The sequence below is a fragment of the Cynocephalus volans genome, chromosome 6, assembly GCF_027409185.1.
Source record: "Cynocephalus volans isolate mCynVol1 chromosome 6, mCynVol1.pri, whole genome shotgun sequence".
NCBI classification, from domain to species: domain Eukaryota; kingdom Metazoa; phylum Chordata; class Mammalia; order Dermoptera; family Cynocephalidae; genus Cynocephalus; species Cynocephalus volans.
The window spans coordinates 16,485,109-16,504,874 of NC_084465.1; the positions used below are offsets into that span (position 1 = coordinate 16,485,109).

The 19,766-nt window shown below is 42.0% G+C and overlaps 1 protein-coding gene across 3 annotated transcripts in view; it reads left to right on the forward strand.

The window, feature by feature from the left end:
• BRAF (B-Raf proto-oncogene, serine/threonine kinase) overlaps window positions 1-19,766 on the forward strand; it is a 169,673-nt gene that overhangs the window by 101,883 nt on the left and 48,024 nt on the right. For all 3 annotated transcript variants that reach the window (XR_010023848.1, XM_063099532.1, XM_063099533.1), the window contains exon 8: window positions 3,103-3,262. Coding sequence is in view for 2 of the 3 variants with exons in the window: in XM_063099532.1 (XP_062955602.1) it covers window positions 3,103-3,262 (160 nt within the window). In the remaining variant the exon portion in view is untranslated. The remainder of the gene's footprint in view (window positions 1-3,102; window positions 3,263-19,766) is intronic.

Sequence of the window (19,766 nt, forward strand, 5' to 3'; positions counted from 1 at the left end):
ATTGTTTGTTTCGGTTTTTAATTAATCCTTTGGCTATGACGTTTCCTCCTGACAGATTCTGTAGACCAAGATGCCTTTCTAATGGCAGGTCCCAGTTCTGTGAACAGAGTTACAGAACAACATAGTGAGATTAGCTTGGCCTCTCTGAAGATTTGTAATGGTAATGGTCCAGGACATTTGCTTTCCCGTGGAGGAATGTCATCTTAAAATTAAGAAACCATTTGCCTATACCATGAGTATTTTATTCATAACTTAACTGAAGTAGGTTCTGGTCTTAAGCAAATGATGAGAAATATGTTCAAACTTTTCTGTAAATCATTTTTCTAAGGTTTTTGGGTCACAGGTATATTTGGTTGCCTCTGTAAAGATGGAAGCCAATCTTGTTCAATATCCAACCCCTTTGCGTTTTGTTGCTAGTCCTGATAACATTTATAATGGTTATGAAACAAGTATAATAATGTATAATAATGGATGTAACCAAGTATAATAAAGTATAATAATGGATGTAATCATTAAATATCGAAGAAGTTATATTTCCAGTACAAACTGAGAGTTTCCAGTTTCCAGTACAAAGTGAGAGATGCCTCCTTTTTTTACTTTTTAAAAATGCCATAGAATGTATAAATTTATGAAAGGTCAGCATTTAAAATTTACATATCAATGAACACAAGTAGTCACTTTGCTTCAGAACTTTTAAATATTCTAGATTAAAAATGAGATCTAAACTAACTGGTAATTTATTAAAGGGTGTTAAAGTTAAAATTCTTTTCATTTATTTATTTATTTTATTATTTTGGGGGGGCGGCTGGCCAGTACAGGGATCCAAACACTTGACCTTGGTATTATAACACTGCGCTCTAATCAACTGAGCTAACCAGCCAACCCTAATATTCTTTTTATTTTTAATTTGGTACTACTTTAAAGAGGATTGCAGCAAGATAGGTAAAGGTAAGGAAAAAGCCAGTTTGCTGACTGCCAGGATACTTGACAGGGTATAAATTACCTTGGTCCAGGTAAATATTTCCTGGTAGGGAAACTCAGTTTCATCAGTTCCCAGAAATGATGAGAGTTAGGGATATACTTGTTTACATTAAACAAAATCAGAAAAGACTAAATCAGAATACCAGGTAATTTATTTCAGTGAGAAATACACCTGTTATATGAACCAGACTACTTCTGTTGGATGGGCCAGCACTCACTCCTCTCATGGAAGATATTTATGGGTATAATCAGAAGATTATTTTTGTTAAGCAGGGAATTAGGTTGTGGTTCAGATATTTAATGACATCGGGGTATGGTAACTTGAAGTATTCTCTAAAATTATAACATATACTTGTCCTCAAGGCGGCTAGATAAGTGGACTTTGTGGACTAAGGCACACCTTTCCCCAAGGCGGTATTAGATACCAACTGCCAAACTTAGTCTCGCTGATTTTGTGTAATAGGCAGATATCCTCATTTTCTAATGTAGGCATTCCTTTCTTTAGATATGATAATGAAACTTACATGTTAAATGTAGGTTTTTGTTTTTCTTGCTTCTGGACCAACATTCTTTGCCATACACATTTCTGATTTCATAGTCGTTTCTGTCATAGTCGTAGTTTAGTAAATTTCAGCAATGACTTATTGACACTTCCACCTATACCAGGTCAATCATTATATTAATTAGACTATCCTATACAGTTCTAGTTAATTCAGTCTTTTTCCATTGTTAAGTCCTTTGAGACTTTAAATCAGCCTATAAATAGTTAACAGTCAGTGCACTTTCCAAAACTTTTTTTTTTTAACTTATATCATTTTTACATTCTTTTACCTACTCCCAAAATTCGTTAGCAAAGGAAAGGCCATATATTTGGCTGCCTAAAGCAATAAATAAAGACAGCTCTGTCAAAAACTAAAAATTTTTTTTCTCTATTTTTAATAATGTGTTTCAGAGAAGTAAAACTATAAACTGGTATGGTTCAGATACTTTGACACGCTTTATTCAGAGGCTTTTTGTCAGTATTTGTCTTCCTTTGCCCTTCAAAGCTTTATCCATTCCTTTCCTACCGTATTTTCTTTCCATTACTCTCTAAACCCTCTCCTCTCACAAAATGTCTTTTTTATTCCTTCAACATTGTCTTTCTGGCGTGTCTTAATAACTACTAAATAATGCTGATTAGTTAGAGAGTTTACAGAAGATGGAGTGGAATGATAACCAACATGTGAAGAGAGCTTGATAGTGCTGAGTCATTCGTTGGTTCTGATGGAGCTCAGTGAGACAGCCATACCTCATCTATCGAGTGATACTCACTTCCCCACTCCCTAGGATATCCTTTCTGAGGGGCATAGACTCCTTACAGGTGCTTACAATTTATTCTCAGGAACTTAGTGTTCTCTTTAGGTTCATTTTAGGGCTAGTGAGAGATCAGAGACTGTTATTTATCTACAATACTTTTTTTGCTTTTTTGGTCAAAAAGCAATCTTTAAAAATATTTGCTTTAATATTTTCTATATGATTCTCTTGTGTCTCTGGTATCGATAATTGGGCATGATAAAAATTTCAAAATACAAGAGATATTGGCACCATGAGGATCTTCTTCTGAATCTGGAAATGGTCTTTTGATATTTTGTTCAGGATTTTCATATAACTCTGGTATAAAGCAACAGGTACATCTTTCAGGTTCTGAAATACACATGTGTATTCTCAAAATATTTATAACTTCCTAATACTTTCCATAAAATTTTCATTTTGGAATTTCAGATATCAAGAAATGGCAAAGTTAGAAAAAGTGACAAAGTTAGAAAAAATGGCAGATTTAATTCAGTCAATCTCTGCCTAGAACATTTTTGTATAACTTTAAAGAACAAGAGCTTCTTCAGCTGATTAACTAACCACAGGTAATTTCCAGCCATTTGTAAATTCCCCTGGAGTTTTCTGGATAAGAATCAGTGTTATTTATCACTGATAGTCCCTGGAGTGTCTGCTTGAGTAAAGTGGCTTTGGCAGTATTAGTTGTAGGTCTGTACTAGTTTTTTAAACCTTTATATCTTCCATTTTTTAATATTATTATCTCTATATAGTTGTTCTGAATCTTATTTTCCAATGACTTGATTTTTCCAGGCCCCAAATTCTCACCAGTCCATCTCCTTCAAAATCCATTCCAATTCCACAGCCTTTCCGACCAGGAGATGAAGATCATCGAAATCAATTTGGGCAACGAGACCGATCTTCTTCAGCTCCCAATGTGCATATAAACACGATAGAACCAGTCAATATTGATGTAAGTATCCAGCATTGCTAGAACTAAAAAAAATTCAGTGTATTTTTTTTAATTTTCTGGTATAATTATAATATAGATCAGAAATAAGTGCCATCTTTCATTTGTCACGGTTATTTTAAGTGATAGATTTTTTATGAATCAAATCAGAAAAGCCTGTCATCTTTTCTGATGACATTAAATACTTCATTGGTGCCAGTTATGCAGTTATTCTGATTTTTGTCCTTATGACACAATCTCTGTAACAGTCTTATCTTCAAATGAGAATGATTTGAATATCAAAGGATTGATAGAGGCCGTTGGGGGAATTAATAAAGTCCTCTAAAATTTTTATTAAAATAATTGTTATTGTCCTGTAAAAGATGGATGTGGAATTTAGAATTTCAATTTGTACTATCATAAGTTTGGCATTATGACCAACAACAACTTGATTCTTTCTCTTTTTATTTTAATAATTAGTGTATGGTTGGAACAATAACTTAAATGTTATTAAATGTGAAAGAAAAACTTTATTATAAATTTTACTTTTACTTTTAAAAATTCCCAAATCAGACTTTCTTCCCACTTTTTACTGTGAATCCTTTTCTCTTTTTATTGGTTCATTTTAAGGGGCTTTTTCCTGGTGCTAGTTTTCCTCAGTTAATAAGATACTCCTCTAGCTAGCTAGATCTGAATACAAAGGAAGAAAGAAGTAGGAGAGGGGAGTCTGGGAATAAGGAAATTGTGAAATGAGAAATCAAGCCATATTTCTAGGTTAGGTGTATTCTCAGTATGTCCAAAATTGTGACCTTTACTTTCAAAACTAACATCCTTTTAGACTCTTTCTCTTGTTACCACTGTTTTCCTGGTCTCTTGGGCTTGAACATTTGGAGTATCACCTTTATGTCCTGCCTTTTCATCCTCCCGTATAACCAAGCAGTCATAAGCTACCACCTTTTCCTTTCCATGTACCTTTCAAACTGGTTCTTACTGTAAGAACCCAAATGCCCCAAGGGATCACACTGAGGAATGTAAGAACCCAAATGCCCCAAGGGATCACACCCTGATCACATAAGTCCTTCTCGGCCACACCCCATCATGGCACTGGTTGCCCCTCTCTTCCGAACTCTCCTTCCCGCCGCGAGAATCGCACACCAATCAGCTCACCCCAAGCCCCATGCGGTATGCTAAGTAGGGATTGTATTTTAAGCAAATCAGCCTTCCCTAAAAGCCCTATATATGTGTGTGTGTGCCGCCTAATAAATGAGCCCTCTCCGGTGGATCGTCAACTGGTGTCGACTCGTCCTTTCATTTGGTGCCGAAACCCGGGACGGAGGTTCTCTCGAGCGGCGACACTTTTCGGATTGCAGCGGCAACATCTTCCAAGTCACCCCTCAGGGCTCCCTCGAGCTGTAACACTTATCGAATCGCAACAGCAGCACTTTCCAAGTCGCCCCTCAGGAACTCCGTCCCGCCAGGACCGGCCTCCCTTCCACCGCTCACCATTGACGGTCCACCCTCGTCCATTCTTTTCGGCGCTGGCTCCTTCCACTCACCACCAGCTCATCATTAGGTAAGCCCCCTTTTCTAAAGGGCACCAGCCCTTTTCAGGCTACCACAGGGAGTCTAGATCGTCTGGTAGCCCCTAACGCCCATACCCCACCCCACCACGGTCTTCACAACCACCATAAATACCCAAACTATAACAGGTTCCAAAGCCCCGGTAAACTTTTACTTTCATTTTTGGAGGTTAAAAGCCCCATTCTTTTCTCTCCTTCACGCTCCTGTCCACCACTCTCTTCTCTCCACTTCCCGGGTCCGGGACACCACCAGAAAATCCTGGCGCTAGGTTCCTTCAGGCACTGGGCTTTTGCCCTAGAGAAGTGGAGGTCTGAGTGATGACCCACACCTCCCTTCTCTCCTCCTGGTTCATACCTGAACCTGCCGGGACTGACGTGACCTACTGGGGACGCCCTCTAGGATCCCGCCTTTCCCAACCGGCCGAAGGATCTATCCTATCACTAAATCTCTGTCCGATTTCTGTCTAAATTCCCATTAAGAGACCAGAATGGGCACTTCCTCCTCCTCCCTAGGGGACTCTTCACTTCAATGCCTTCTGAAAAACCTCACCAATCTTTCCCTCAGGCCGGATATTGAGCCCAAACTCCTCACCAAATTCTGTACACAAGATTGGCCTTATTATCCTTTAGATAATCAAAACACATGGCCCCCTGAGGGCACACTAGATCCTAACATTCTACAAGACCTCTTTAACTACTGCCAGCGCCTAAAAAAAATGGAAGGAGATCCCCTACATCAAGGCTTTTCGCCTCTTGGCTCAGAACCCCGCCCTCTGCTCCTCCTGTGCTCCCTCTCAACTCCTTTTAGCCTGTAAACCCTCTTCACAGTCACCCCTCGATTCTTCTACCTTCGACCCTGCTGATGAACCCCCACCCTACCGACCTCCTCCTCCCCCAGTGCCTCCGGCGCCTGCTCCTCCTCCCCCGTCATCCGCGTCAACTTCTGCACCTCCTGCACCATCCACTCCCCCGTCTTTACCCTCACCTACTCCTGACCCACTAAGCCCCCCTTTCACCCGTTCCCGAGGACCTCCCCCCGCCCCTTTAACAATCGTCCCACTACGTGAGGTAGCTGGGGCTGAAGGAGTAGTTAGGGTCCATGTTCCCTTTTCCCTAGCTGACCTTACAGAATTAGAAAAAAGACTAGGCTCTTTCTCTACCGACCCTACCACCTACATTAAAGAATTCCAATGGATCCTGCAGGCCTACAGCCTCACACATCATGACATCTTCATGCTCCTAGCCAATACCCTCCCCCCTGAGGAACGCCGCAGGGTCTGGGATACAGCCCAAACCCATGCCACTGACACCCATCGTACCAATCCGAATCACCTGCCAGGCCCCCGAGCAGTCCCAGAACAGGAACCTAATTGGGATTATAACACAGCCCAGGGAATCCAGGCTCGAGACCGTTTTGCCTCTTGCTTAATAATTGGCCTCAAAAAATCGGCTCGCAAGGTCGTCAATTTCCAAAAAATTCAAGAAATTGTCCAAAAAAAGGAGGAAACTCCCTCCAAGTTCCTCAATAGATTAACTCAGGCCTTTCAACAATACACTAACTTAGACCCCAACTCAGAAGACAGCTGGCATGTCCTTATGACCTATTTCCTGGCCCAATCCTACCCCGACAATAAAACTAAACTTAAAAAATTAGAGCAGGGTCCTGCAACCCCTCAGACCGAAATCCTGTCAGTGGCCTTCAAGGTTTTTCATAATCGGGAGGAGGAAAAAGAACGTCGAAAACAAAAGGCCGACCACGCCAACTTCCAGATGTTGGCCCAGTTTATCAAACCCCCTGGGCGCCCTCCCACAGCCTCCACCTCTAAGCCTCCACTTGGAGCCTGCTTTAAATGTGGAAAGGAAGGGCATTGGGCAAAGGCTTGCCCCACCCCCCGGCCACCCACCACTCCTTGTCCAAAATGCAAAAAGAAGGGACATTGGGGATCTGATTGCCCCCTTGCCCGAAGGGGTGAGGGACCAACTGCCCCACAGTCCCCCGAACCGTGGACACCACCTATGGTGGGCCTCGCTGAGGAGGACTGAAAGAGCCTTGGGCCCTTCCCGACCATCTCTATAACAAAGCAAGAGCCCAGGGTCTCCATGGTTGTGGACGGCCACCCAATATCTTTCCTCCTGGACACTGGAGCCACCTTTTCGGTCTTAAGGGAATATAAAGGCCCCACCACCTCCAGCAGCTCTCCTATAGTCAGGGTAGGAGGTAAACAAATCTTTCCCCAAAAAACCCCTCTTTTAACCTGCTGCCTTCAAGGCACTCAATCCCTTTTCTCCCATTCCTTTCTCAAGTCTCCATTACTTTGCCCCTGTCCTCTTCCTCTTCCCCCGTTTCCTTCCTCCTAGCCCCTACCCATCTTAACGCACCCTGTTAACTCCACAGTTTGGGACACTGCCAGCCCTGCTCTGGCCCAGTGTTCCCCTGTACACATAAAACTAAAAGACCCCTCCAAATATATTACCTATAAGGCTCTCCAATCCCTCCCACCTTCCAGAATCCTAATCCTCCTATCCTCGTTTCTGGAAAATCCTGCCCTATCCTTCACTACCTGCCCACCCCTAAATCCGGCCACCCTACTGCCTATACCAGATTCCCCCAACACCCCTTTGCACAGCTGCGTAGAAAGACTTCAAAATTTTATACCTTACCGCTCTTCCATCACTGAGGGACCCCTATCTCACGCTGATCTCACATGGTTCACGAATGGGTCCTCATTCAAGGAAGGAAACACTCATTACGCAGTGTATGCCATAGTCTCCCTTGATTCGGTTATAGAGGCCCAACCTTTACCCAAGGGTACTACCAACCAGCAGGCCGAACTTATCGCCGCCACGCGAGCCTGCGTTCTAGCTGAAGGAAGAACTCTTAACTTAAACACTGACTCCAAATATGTCTTTCATGTACTTCTCTCTCATGCCGCCATATAGAGAACGTGGTCTGCTTAACACCAAGAGTAACACAATCACCAACTCAGCTTTAATCTCCACATTAATTGAGGCATCCCATTTACCTTGTGAATTAGGAGTCATTCATTGATACGGCTCCCAAGGTTCACAGACACCCTCTCAGCCTCAACCACCTAATGATGATAAGCCCTCTCTCTTTCGCTTGCTCCATGACCTGTTTCATTCTAGCTCCCAAGCTTTATCCCAGTTTTTATAAGCCTTCTTCTCAATCACCCCATCTGACAAAGCCCTCTTGCAAAAAATTTCCTCCTCATGCACAATCTGCCAGCATACCAATCCTAACACCCCTCTCAAACCTGGGCCATACCCTTCCCACCAGGCCAGAGGTCTCACACCCGCGGGCCGACTGGCAAGTCAATTTTACGGACATGCCTTCTGTCCGGCGCCTCAAATACCTCTTGGTGTTTGTTGATACCTTTTCAGGATGGGTAGAGGCATTCCCAACATCCAATAAAAAGGCCTCCACCATAGCCCAGACTCTCCTTTCCCAAATCATCCCATGATTTGGGATGCCCACTTCCATTCAATCTGACAATGGACCTGAATTTACCACCCAGATAATACAAAAACTCTCCCAGTCACTCTCTCTCCCCTGGCACCTACATTGCCCTTACCGACCTCAGGCATCTGGAAAGGTAGAGAGAACCATACTAACTAAATTGTCTCTGGAATTAGACCTTGATTGGGTCCGTCTTCTACCTCTCGCTCTACTCAAGACCAGAGCTCTCCCAAAAAAGCCCTCCAATCTTTCCCCTTTTGAAGTCATGTATGGTAGGCCCCTCCTACCCCCGGGGATCACAGCAACTGAAGGACCCATACCACCCACCATGGCCTTACCCTTGCTCTCCCACCTTCGCACCGAATTATGGAAGTACCAGGACTGGCTACTTCCAGATCCGTCACGTTCCAAAAATAACCTTTCACTCAGCCCAGGCCAATTAGTATTCTACACTTCCCCGGAACCCAAAACCCCCCCTAACCCCTAAGTGGGAAGGCCCATGTCCTCTCATCCTTTGCACTCCAACTGCTGCTAAACTTGCCCTGCCAGGTAATCATGTTACTCCGTGGATTCTCCTGTTCTTTTCATTTCACCCAGGGAGCTTTCAGGCCCCTCTGCTAGCTCCCCAGGGTCACCCATTTACACCTGGCAACAGATCATTTCTGAAACACTCATCTTTCTCTCTCTCTCCCAGAAATTGTTTTCACCCTCCAAAACCGTAGAGCACTAGACCTCCTCACTGCAGAAAAAGGAGGTACTTGCATCTTCCTTGGGGAAGAATGCTTTAACCAGCTTTTGCTTAGAAACTACCAGCTTCTAGGTACCAATGAACCCCCCCGCCTCATCTCGTGAGCACCTCAGCCGATGCTGAAGAGACACCACCTTACAGAGGAAACGATTCCTACACGCCCTCGCCACCAACGCCTGGCCGCTCCCTCCAGTCTCCAACGCTGCATATTCGACCTGTGGCTTCAAGGAACGTTTATGGACTTTTCCCCTTTTGAAATTACTTGTTTCTCCACCCTCCTTTGGGGTTTCATAATGGGTATTTATGTACCTTCCTCCCTTTGCCCCCCCCCCCACAATGCCCCAGTTCAGCAGGAAGTAGCTCGATGACTTCAACGTCCCCTTTCCTAAAACAAGAAAAAGGAAGGAATGTAAGAACCCAAATGCCCCAAGGGATCACACTGAGGAATGTAAGAACCCAAATGCCCCAAGGGATCACACCCTGATCACATAAGTCCTTCTCGGCCACACCCCATCATGGCACTGGTTGCCCCTCTCTTCCGAACTCTCCTTCCCGCCGGCGCGAATCGCACACCAATCAGCTCACCCCAAGCCCCATGCGGTATGCTAAGTAGGGATTGTATTTTAAGCCAATCAGCCTTCCCTAAAAGCCCTTATATATATGTGTGTGTGTGCCGCCTAATAAATGAGCCCTCTCTGGTGGATCTGGATCGTCAACTGGTGTCGACTCGTCCTTTCACTTACCTATCACCATCACCATTTGGGCCCATATTTCTTTACTAAAACTACTTAACTATATTAATCTCCTAAGTGGATTTCTTGCCATTGATCTCTCTCTGTTCATTCTCATTCCTTAATGCCGTTGCAAGAATAACTTTGTTACAACACCTCTGCCATCTTCTGTTTCCTTGTTCCAAAACTTTCATTGATTTACCATTGATTACAAGATAGAGTGTAAACTCTTTAGCATTTTCATTCATTCTCAATCACTTTGTTATTCCACTGTTAAAACCTGTTGTTAAAACCTGTTGACTCTGGGCTAGGCAGTTGGGAATTAAGGATGAATTAGCATATGGTCTTTGCCCTCAAGGAAGTCACAGTCTAATGGGTGAATCAGACTTATAAATAAATAACCACAAAAGATAAAATGGTAGTTTAGAGAAGGGGATAATAAACTCTACCTGTTTGGATCTAAGAATATTTAGCAGAGAAGGCAACATTTAAGCCAGATGGTAAAAGATGAATGAGTAGGAGTTGGGGGGGGGGGGTGTTAGGAAGGAAAGGCATTTGTTAAGGAAGTAGTATGTAGAAAGGCATTGAAATACCTTTACATGGGATGTAATTAATAGTTGATACTGTAGGAGTTCAGGGCTCAGGAGAAGGCTAGGGAATGGTGAAAGATGAACTAGGTAAGTAGAGTCCACACTGAAAGGCTTTGTGTATTACTCTAAAGTCTCTAATGTATTAACAGGGAGTCTGAAAAACTGAGTGTGAGAGAGTGATCAACTTTATATTTTAGAAAAATCTTTGGTGGTAATGTGGAAGATAGATCAAATGGGTAACACACCTAGAGGCTCAGTTGTCAATAATGTGGCTTTTGCAGTATTACAGGCAAGAGATGATAAAGGTTTAAACTCAAGTAATAGCATTGGTGCCATGAGAGAGAGTGAGTGAGTGTGTGTGTTGGGGGAAGGGAGAATGAATTAGTGAATTACTGGTAAGATTCTTAGGAATGATTTTGAAAATGGCTACTATATATGAATGCCAGGTATTATGCTGAGTGCTCTACTTAATTTTTTTTGTTTCATCCTCATAAAAACTCATGGGTTAAATACTATCATTATTTTTGTTTTACTGTTTAGAAAATTAGATTTATAGAGGTTAAGAAATATACCCAAGATCACACAGCTGATAAATGTTTGAAATGGGCTTAAAACCTGTCCTTTCTTTGTTGTGCTTAACCACTGTACTATATAGTAGAGGACAGAGTCGAAAGAGATGGGAGGTAGAGGATAATGCTGAGGTTTCTGGCTTATAGATACTTGGCTTGTAGACCAGGTTTCTGGTGAATAGAGAGTACCATTTGTTAAGATAGGAAATACCAAAGGAAGATGAACAGAGTTTGTAGAAACAAAAATGTTCTCTTTTATTTTGAACGTGCTGACTTTAAGATGTCTTTGGGACTTTCAGGTTTAGAAGTACACTGGCAGTTGAATATAAGGACCTTGAGTGGAGATACAGATTTAGAAGTAATTAGCATATTTGTGTCAGTTAAAGCCCTGGAGGTAAATAATATTACTCAAAAAGTGTATATAAATTGAAAAGAAAGTGGAAAATGCAACCCTGGTGAACGTTAACATTTGAGGTGCTGGCAGAGACTTGTTCTCTGTCTCTTTTATAGGCTCTTCTTCCTAAGTCTAGCTTTAGATAACTGAAAGAAACTAGTGTTGTAGAAACCAAAGGGAGAGAAGGGATTTCAAGAATGCTCAAGTAGTTGATGTCAGTTGCTATTAAGACTCAGATGAGATAAGGACTGAAGTGACTATCGATTTTGGCAATTAATGTCATTTTGACTTCACTGAGAGCCATTTTAGAGGACTAGTAGAGGAGAGGAAGGCAGGTAAGGAAGTAGGGTTAAGTGTCAATTTTGAGAAGCTTGGCTGTAAAGGAATGACAGAAGGACCGTAGCTTGATGCAGGGTTGAGGGACAATGGTTTTTCATGTAAGAGACTTCAGCATATTTGTAACTAGAGAAGGAGCAGCCAGTGAAGAGAGGTTGAAGGTATAAGAGAGGGAATAATTGATGCAGTAAAGTTTCTTGAACTTAGAAATGATGTCTCTCAGAGGCAATGAGGAATTAAAGATGGAAATAGCTAGCTCTGTAGTTGTTTATTGACTGTGTGATGTTGGGCAAATTACTTAACTCAGGCTAATAGTGTCTACCTCCTATAGTGTTTTGAAATGTTTATTATGCCTGGTATAAAATAAGAGTTCAGAAATTATAGCTAATATTACTGTGCAAATATCTATAAATATAAGGGCAGGGCAGAAAATTCTTTGATGAATTCTGTTTTCTCTATCATGCCATGCTGAAGGGAACAGATGTAAGTTAGAGAAGGAACTATAAGAGAGTAGGAAAAAGTTTGAAATAGCCAGTTTTGGGATGCTAAAAGATTCTATTTATCCTAGAATGAGTAGAAAAGATTGTTAGGGAGTTATTCGGAGGGCGTTTCAAGATGGCGGTGGCTGCGGCGGCTGGCGCAGAGTAGCTGAGGTGGAAAAGGCGGCCACTGGGCCTCAGGCAGCCAGGAAACTTGTGGACCTTCCTCTTGCCATCTCTTAAGGGAGGACCGCTGCTGGTGGCCAGTCGTGGGGTGTGACCGCCACTTTGCTCTCGGCAGGAGAGGCTGCCTCATTTACAGGCAACAGCTTTGAAGTGTGGAGCAGGAAAAGAACTGTTTCTTAGCTGCAAAAGCGAGTCTCTAAACAGGGAACACGGCGCCAGGGCTGCTGTGGATGCAGACAGGATCCCGGAGGCCGGGGCCGCGCTGAAGGCAGCCAGATGCCCTATTCAGGATTCGAGGTTTCAGGCCGGCATTAAAGAAGATTCCTGGGAGCGCCCGAACCGCGCCGTGACTGAACAGCCCGAGGCGGCAGCGGCCGAGAACGGGGAAGGCGGCAAACCAGAGGCAGAGAGTGAGCGCCCGACCTGGCACAACCCTGTGAGTGACCCCTGGACGAGCCCTGTTTGGGGGGCTGACGCCCATCCGGCTCCCGCCTGCATCACCGGGTCACTCACCGCCCCGGGACTACCTCCATTTTCCCAGGTGCTCGCAGCTCCGCCCGGCTCGGCCGTCACTGAACCTTCCCACTTGCTTGGCCCAGCGCGGGGCTTTCCAGAGCCTGCGGGCCAGCCTCCCCTCCCACTCCCTCCGCGGTTCTCTGGTGGGGCTGGTGGCGGGGGGCGTCCCCGGCCAGTGTCGGGAGGGCAAGGAAGTACGGGTGGGCCGACTGTCACTCCACCACACCCTGGACTCCGGCCCCTGGTAAACTTCCTGTTACTGGGAGGCAGTTACCATCTCTGTGGCCACCAGTTCGGAAAAAAGCCTAACCAATTTCTGGTTGGGAATAGTGTGGTAGGAGAGTTCCCAGGTCCACTTGAACCTGCCGGAGAGCTGGCTGCAGGCGGGCGCTAGACTCGGTTTATACCGGGGGTTACAAAGGTGAACAAGTCCCGAGAAAGATCTACACAGTGCTACAAAGAAACCCAGAGTGACTGGTCATCTGTGCCTAGCAGAAACCTGGTAGACTTCCTGGGCGAGGAGGTGCCGAGCAGGGTCTTGAAGGCCCAGCTGATAGACGAGGGTTGCAGAAGACACGCCCCAGCCCAGCACAGTGTGCACAGAGTGGGGAGACAGGCGGCCAGGGAGGCGGAGACTCGACAGAAACCACACACCCTATGGGGTCGCCACTGCATGATCCAACAGCCTGGGCCAGAGCACACGGAACAGGGAGAAGTCCTGCACAGGAAGTGAAAGCTCAACAGCGATCACACACCCTGTGATACGTGATCCACCAGCCCAGCAGAGTCCAAGCTGACCAGAAAGGTGGCTCTCCGGAGAAGCCCAAGACCCAAGGCAACCACACACACAGGGCACTAGAGGCCAACTGAGCAGCCACGGAGTTAGCCATACGAAATTGGCAACCACAGCAACATCCTAGTTAGTCATTACTCTCAAACCAGTGGACTGTGAAACCCCGGCCACAATGAATAAACATCAAAAAAAAAAGATACCAGAAATACAAAAAATTAAGAAAGTACACCACCAAAAGTTAATAAATCTCAAACTCTAGATCCTATAGAACAAGAAGCCCTTGAAATGACTGACAAGGAATTTCGAGTGATAATTCTAAGGAAACTGAATGAGATACAAGAAAACTCAGCTAAGCATCATGATGAAACAAGGAAAAGTATACAGGATCTGAAAGAGGAAATGTACAAGGAAATCGATGTCCTAAAAAAAAATGTAGCAAAACTTACTGAACTGAAGAATTTATTCAGTGAAATAAAAAACACAACGGAGAGTTTAACCAGCAGGCTTGTCGAAGTTGAAGAGAGAACCTCTGAACTTGAAGATGGGCTGTTTGAAATAACACAAGCAGACAAAAAGAAAGAAAAAAGAATCAAGGACATGGAAGAAAATCTGAGAGAGATATCAGACAACCTTAAACACTCAAATATCCGAGTCATGGGTATTCCAGAAGGGGAGGAAAATGGAGATTCCATTGAAAACATATTCAACAAAATAGTGGCAGAAAACTTTCCAGGTATAGGAAAAGTCACGGATCTTCAGATCCAGGAAGCTCAACGATCTCCAAACGTATTCAACCCAAAAAGGCCTTCTCCAAGACATGTCATAGTCAAATTGGCAAAACTCAGAGACAAAGAGAGAATCTTAAAAGCTGCAAGAGAGAAGCGTCAAATCACCTATAAGGGAGCCCCAATCAGGCTAACATCAGACTTTTCATCACAAACCCTAAAAGCTAGAAAGGAATGGGATGATATTTTCAAAATACTAAAAGACAAGGATTGCCAGCCAAGAATACTCTACCCTGCAAGGCTATCCTTCCGAAATGAAGGGCAAATAGTATATTTCTCAGACAAACAAAAACTGCGGGAGTTCACAACCACACGACCACCCTTACAAGAAATCCTCAAGGGAGTACTGGGTTTGGTTCCTGAAAAATAACTACCACTGCCATAAAAACAAAAGAAAAATCAATACCCACTAGTATAATAAAAATGGCATTCATGAAGAGAAAACAAGCTAACAAAAACGCTATCTACAACCTAAGGAACCAACAAACACAGAAACCAAACAGTAAATCAGAAAGCAAGGAACAAAAGACACCTAAGACAACCAAACAACCAATAAAATGCTAGGAATAAATCAACACCTTTCAATAACAACTCTTAATGTAAAAGGCTTCAATTCCCCAATCAAAAGACACAGACTGGCTGACTGGATCAAAAAGGAGGACCCAACTATATGCTGCCTACAAGAGACCCACCTCACCCATAAAGATTCACACAGACTAAGAGTGAAAGGATGGAAAAAGATTTACCATGCAAACAGAAAAGAAAAACGAGCTGGAGTGGCTATTCTTATATCTGACAAAATAGACTTTAAACTAAAAACCATAAAAAGAGACAATGAGGGACACTACTTAATGATAAAAGGACTGATCCATAAAGAAGACATAACAATCATAAATATGTACGCACCCAATGTTAGAGCAGCCAGATTTACAAAACAAACTCTATTAGACCTAAAGAAGGAAATAGACACTAATACCATAATAGCAGGGGACCTGAACACCCCACTGTCAATATTAGACAGATCATCTAGGCAAAGAATCAGTAGAGAAACACAAGATCTAAACAAGACTCTAGACCAATTGGAATTGGCAGATATCTACAGAACATTCCACCCAACAACCTCAGAATATTCATTTTTCTCATCAGCACATGGATCATTCTCCAGGATAGATCACATATTAGGTCACAAATCAAGTCTCAATAAATTCAAAAAAATTGGAATTATCCCATTTATCTTCTCAGACCACAATGAATTAAAACTAGAAATTAATAACAAACGAAACTCTGGAAACTATACAAACACATGGAAATTAAACAGCATTCTACTTAATGACATATGGGTCCAAGAAGAAATCAAGCAGGAAATCAAAAAATTTCTTGAAACTAATGAAAACAATGATACATCATACCAAAACCTGTGGGATACTGCAAAAGCAGTATTGAGGGGGAAATTTATTGCATTAAACGCTCACTTCAGAAGAATGGAAAGATGGCAAGTGAACAACCTAACACTTCACCTTAAAGAACTAGAAAAACAAGAACAATCCAAACCTAAAGTTAGCAGACGGAAAAAAATCATTAAGATCAGATCAGAACTGAATGAAATTGAAACCCAAAAAACAAAACAAAAGATCAATGAATCAAAAAGTTGGTTTTTTGAAAAGATAAATAAAATTGACAAACCATTAGCCTGGCTAACAAAAAAAAGAAGAGAGAAGACTCAAATAACCAAAATTAGAAACGAAAAAGGCGATATTACAACTGATTCATCTGAAATACAAGGAATTATTCGAGACTACTATAAACAACTATACGCCAACAAATTTGAAAATCTGGAGGAAATGGATAAATTTCTGGACACACAGAAGCTCCCAAAACTGAACCATGTAGACGTAGAAAATTTGAACAGACCAATAACAATAAAGGAGATTGAAGCTGTTATCAGAAGGCTCCCAACAAAGAAAAGCCCAGGACCAGATGGATTCACAGCAGCATTTCACCAAATATTCAAAGAGGAATTGACACCGATTCTTTACAAACTATTCCAAAAGATTGAAACGGACGCAAATTTCCCAAACTCATTCTATGAAGCAAACATCATCCTGATACCAAAACCAGGTAAAGATATAACCAAAAAAGAAAACTACAGGCCGATATCCTTGATGAATATAGATGCAAAAACCCTCACTAAAATACTAGCAAACAGAATACAGCAACACATACGAAAAATTATTCATCACGATCAAGTGGGATTCATCCCAGGGATGCAAGGTTGGTTCAACATACGCAAATCAATAAATGTGATACACCATATTAATAAACTCAAACACAAGGACCATATGATCATCTCTATAGATGCTGAAAAAGCATTTGATAAAGTTCAGCACTCATTCATGACAAAGACCCTCTATAAGTTAGGTATAGAGGGAAAGTATCTCAACATAATTAAAGCCATATATGACAAACCCACTGCCAATATCATCCTGAATGGGGAAAAGCTGAAAGCTTTTCCTTTAAGAACAGGAACTACACAAGGATGCCCACTCTCACCACTCCTATTCAACATAGTGTTGGAAGTACTAGCCAGAGCAATCAGAGAAGAGAAGGAAATAAAGGGCATCCAGATTGGAAAAGATGAAGTCAAACTGTCCCTGCTTGCAGATGACATGATCCTATATATCGAACAGCCTAAAACCTCTACAAAAAAACTGCTGGAATTGATAAATGATTTCAGCACAGTAGCAGGATACAAAATCAACACACAAAAGTCAGTAGCATTTCTTTTCTCCAATAGTGAACATGCAGAACGAGAAATCAATAAAGCCTGCCCATTTACAATAGCCACCAAAAAAATAAAATACTTAGGAATTGAGTTAACCAAGGAGATGAAAAATCTCTATAATGAGAACTACAAACCACTGCTGAGAGAAATTAGAGAGGATACAAGAAGATGGAAAGATATCCCATGCTCTTGGATTGGAAGAATCAACATAGTGAAAATGTCCATACTACCCAAAGTGATATACAAATTCAATGCAATCCCCATCAAAATTCCAAAGACATTTTTCTCAGAAATAGAAAGAACTATCCAGACATTTATATGGAACAATAAAAGACCACGCATAGCCAAAGCAATGCTGAGCAAAAAAAAAATAAAGCTGGAGGCATAACACTACCTGACTTTAAGCTATACTACAAAGCTATAATAACCAAAACAGTATGGTACTGGCATAAAAACAGACACACTGACCAATGGAATAGAATAGAGAATCCAGAAATCAACCCACACACTTACTGCCATCTGGTCTTTGACAAAGGCACCAAGCCTGTTCACTGGGGAAGGGACTGCCTCTTCAGCAAATGGTGCTGGGATAACTGGATATCCATATGCAGGAGAATGAAACTAGATCCATACCTCTCACCGTATACTAAAATCAACTCAAAATGGATTAAGGATTGAAATATACACCCTGAAACAATAAAACTTCTTAAAGAAAACATAGGAGAAACGCTTCAGGAAATAGGACTGGGCACAGACTTCATGAATACGACCCCAAAAGCACGGGCAACCAAAGGAAAAATAAACAAATGGGATTATATCAAACTAAAAAGCTTCTGCACAGCAAAAGAAACAATTAACAGAGTTAAAAGACAACCAACAGAGTGGGAGAAAATATTTGCAAAATATACATCTGACAAAGGATTAATATCCAGAATATATAAGGAACTCAAACAACTTTACAAGAAGAAAACAAGCAACCCAATTAAAAAATGGGCAAAAGAGCTAAGTAGGCATTTCTCTAAGGAAGATATACAACTGGCCAACAGACATATGGAAAAATGCTCAACATCACTCAGCATCCGGGAAATGCAAATCAAAACCACACTGAGATACCATCTAACCCCAGTTAGGATGGCTAAAATCCAAAAGACCCTGAACGATAAATGCTGGCGAGGTTGCGGAGAAAAAGGAACTCTCATACATTGTTGGTGGGACTGCAAAATGGTGCAGCCTCTATGGAAAATGGTATGGAGGTTCCTCAAACAATTGCAGATAGATCTACCATACGACCCAGCTATCCCACTGTTGGGAATATACCCAGAGGAATGGAAATCATCAAGTCGAAGGTATACCTGTTCCCCAATGTTCATCGCAGCACTCTTTACAATAGCCAAGAGTTGGAACCAGCCCAAATGTCCATCATCAGATGAGTGGATACAGAAAATGTGGTACATCTACACAATGGAATACTACTCAGCTATAAAAACGAATGAAATACTGCCATTTGCAACAACATGGTTGGACCTCGAGAGAATTATATTAAGTGAAACAAGTCAGGCACAGAAAGAGAAATACCACATGTTCTCACTTATTGTTGGGAGCTAAAAATTAATATATAAATTCACACACACACACACACACACACACACACACACACAAAACCGGGGGGGGGGAAGATATAACAACCACAATTACTTGAAGTTGATACGACAAGCAAACAGAAAGGACATTGTTGGGGAGGAGGGGGGGAGGGAGAAGGGAGGGAGGTTTTGGTGATGGGGAGCAATAATCAGCCACAATGTATATCGAGAAAATAAAATTTTAAAAAAAATAATAAAAATAAAATAAAATTTAAAAAAAAAAACAGATTGTTAGGGAGCTTTAAGAACACATTTGAGACTGAAAAATGTAAGTCTGTGCTGGTACTAGCAGTAGGTTGTGAGAGTGGAGAAAACCAAATTTGGTCAATGTGTATGTGGGTTTTCAAAACTGGTGTGGTTCCTTCTGTCTAGAAGATCCTTTGCTTTGCTTTTCTACTCTCCTATCTATCCTTCAAACCCCACCTCAGAGCCGTTTCTTCCGTCGCTTTACCACCAACGACCAAGTCCTATAGTTATTATGTGTTGCACTAAAAATCTTATCATTCATACCACTTAGTTCACAACGGAGCAATGAAATTTGGCATCTCTTTCATTATATTCTTAAGCTATTATTCTTATATAATTTAAATTTCTTGAGTAATTGTAAGCTCTCAAGAACAGAGAAAATTACTGAGGACACCAGAATTCTATATTTATTGGTAACCACACAACCCCTAACACCTAGCACCTTGTTTGCAGATATGTGAGTATTTGTTGATTATTCTATAGAAAATGTTGAGGGCTTTATATAATACTTTGATAGAATATGATAGAAATACATCTGTAAAGAATTTGCTCGTTTTAGCTTTTAGACAGAAGGCTGCCTATTTGCCAAGAGCCTATTTAGAGATATTTGTTGCCATTCAATCCTTCATATTTAAGTTAAAGTGAGGAAGCAAACTAATCAAAATTCTAGCTATC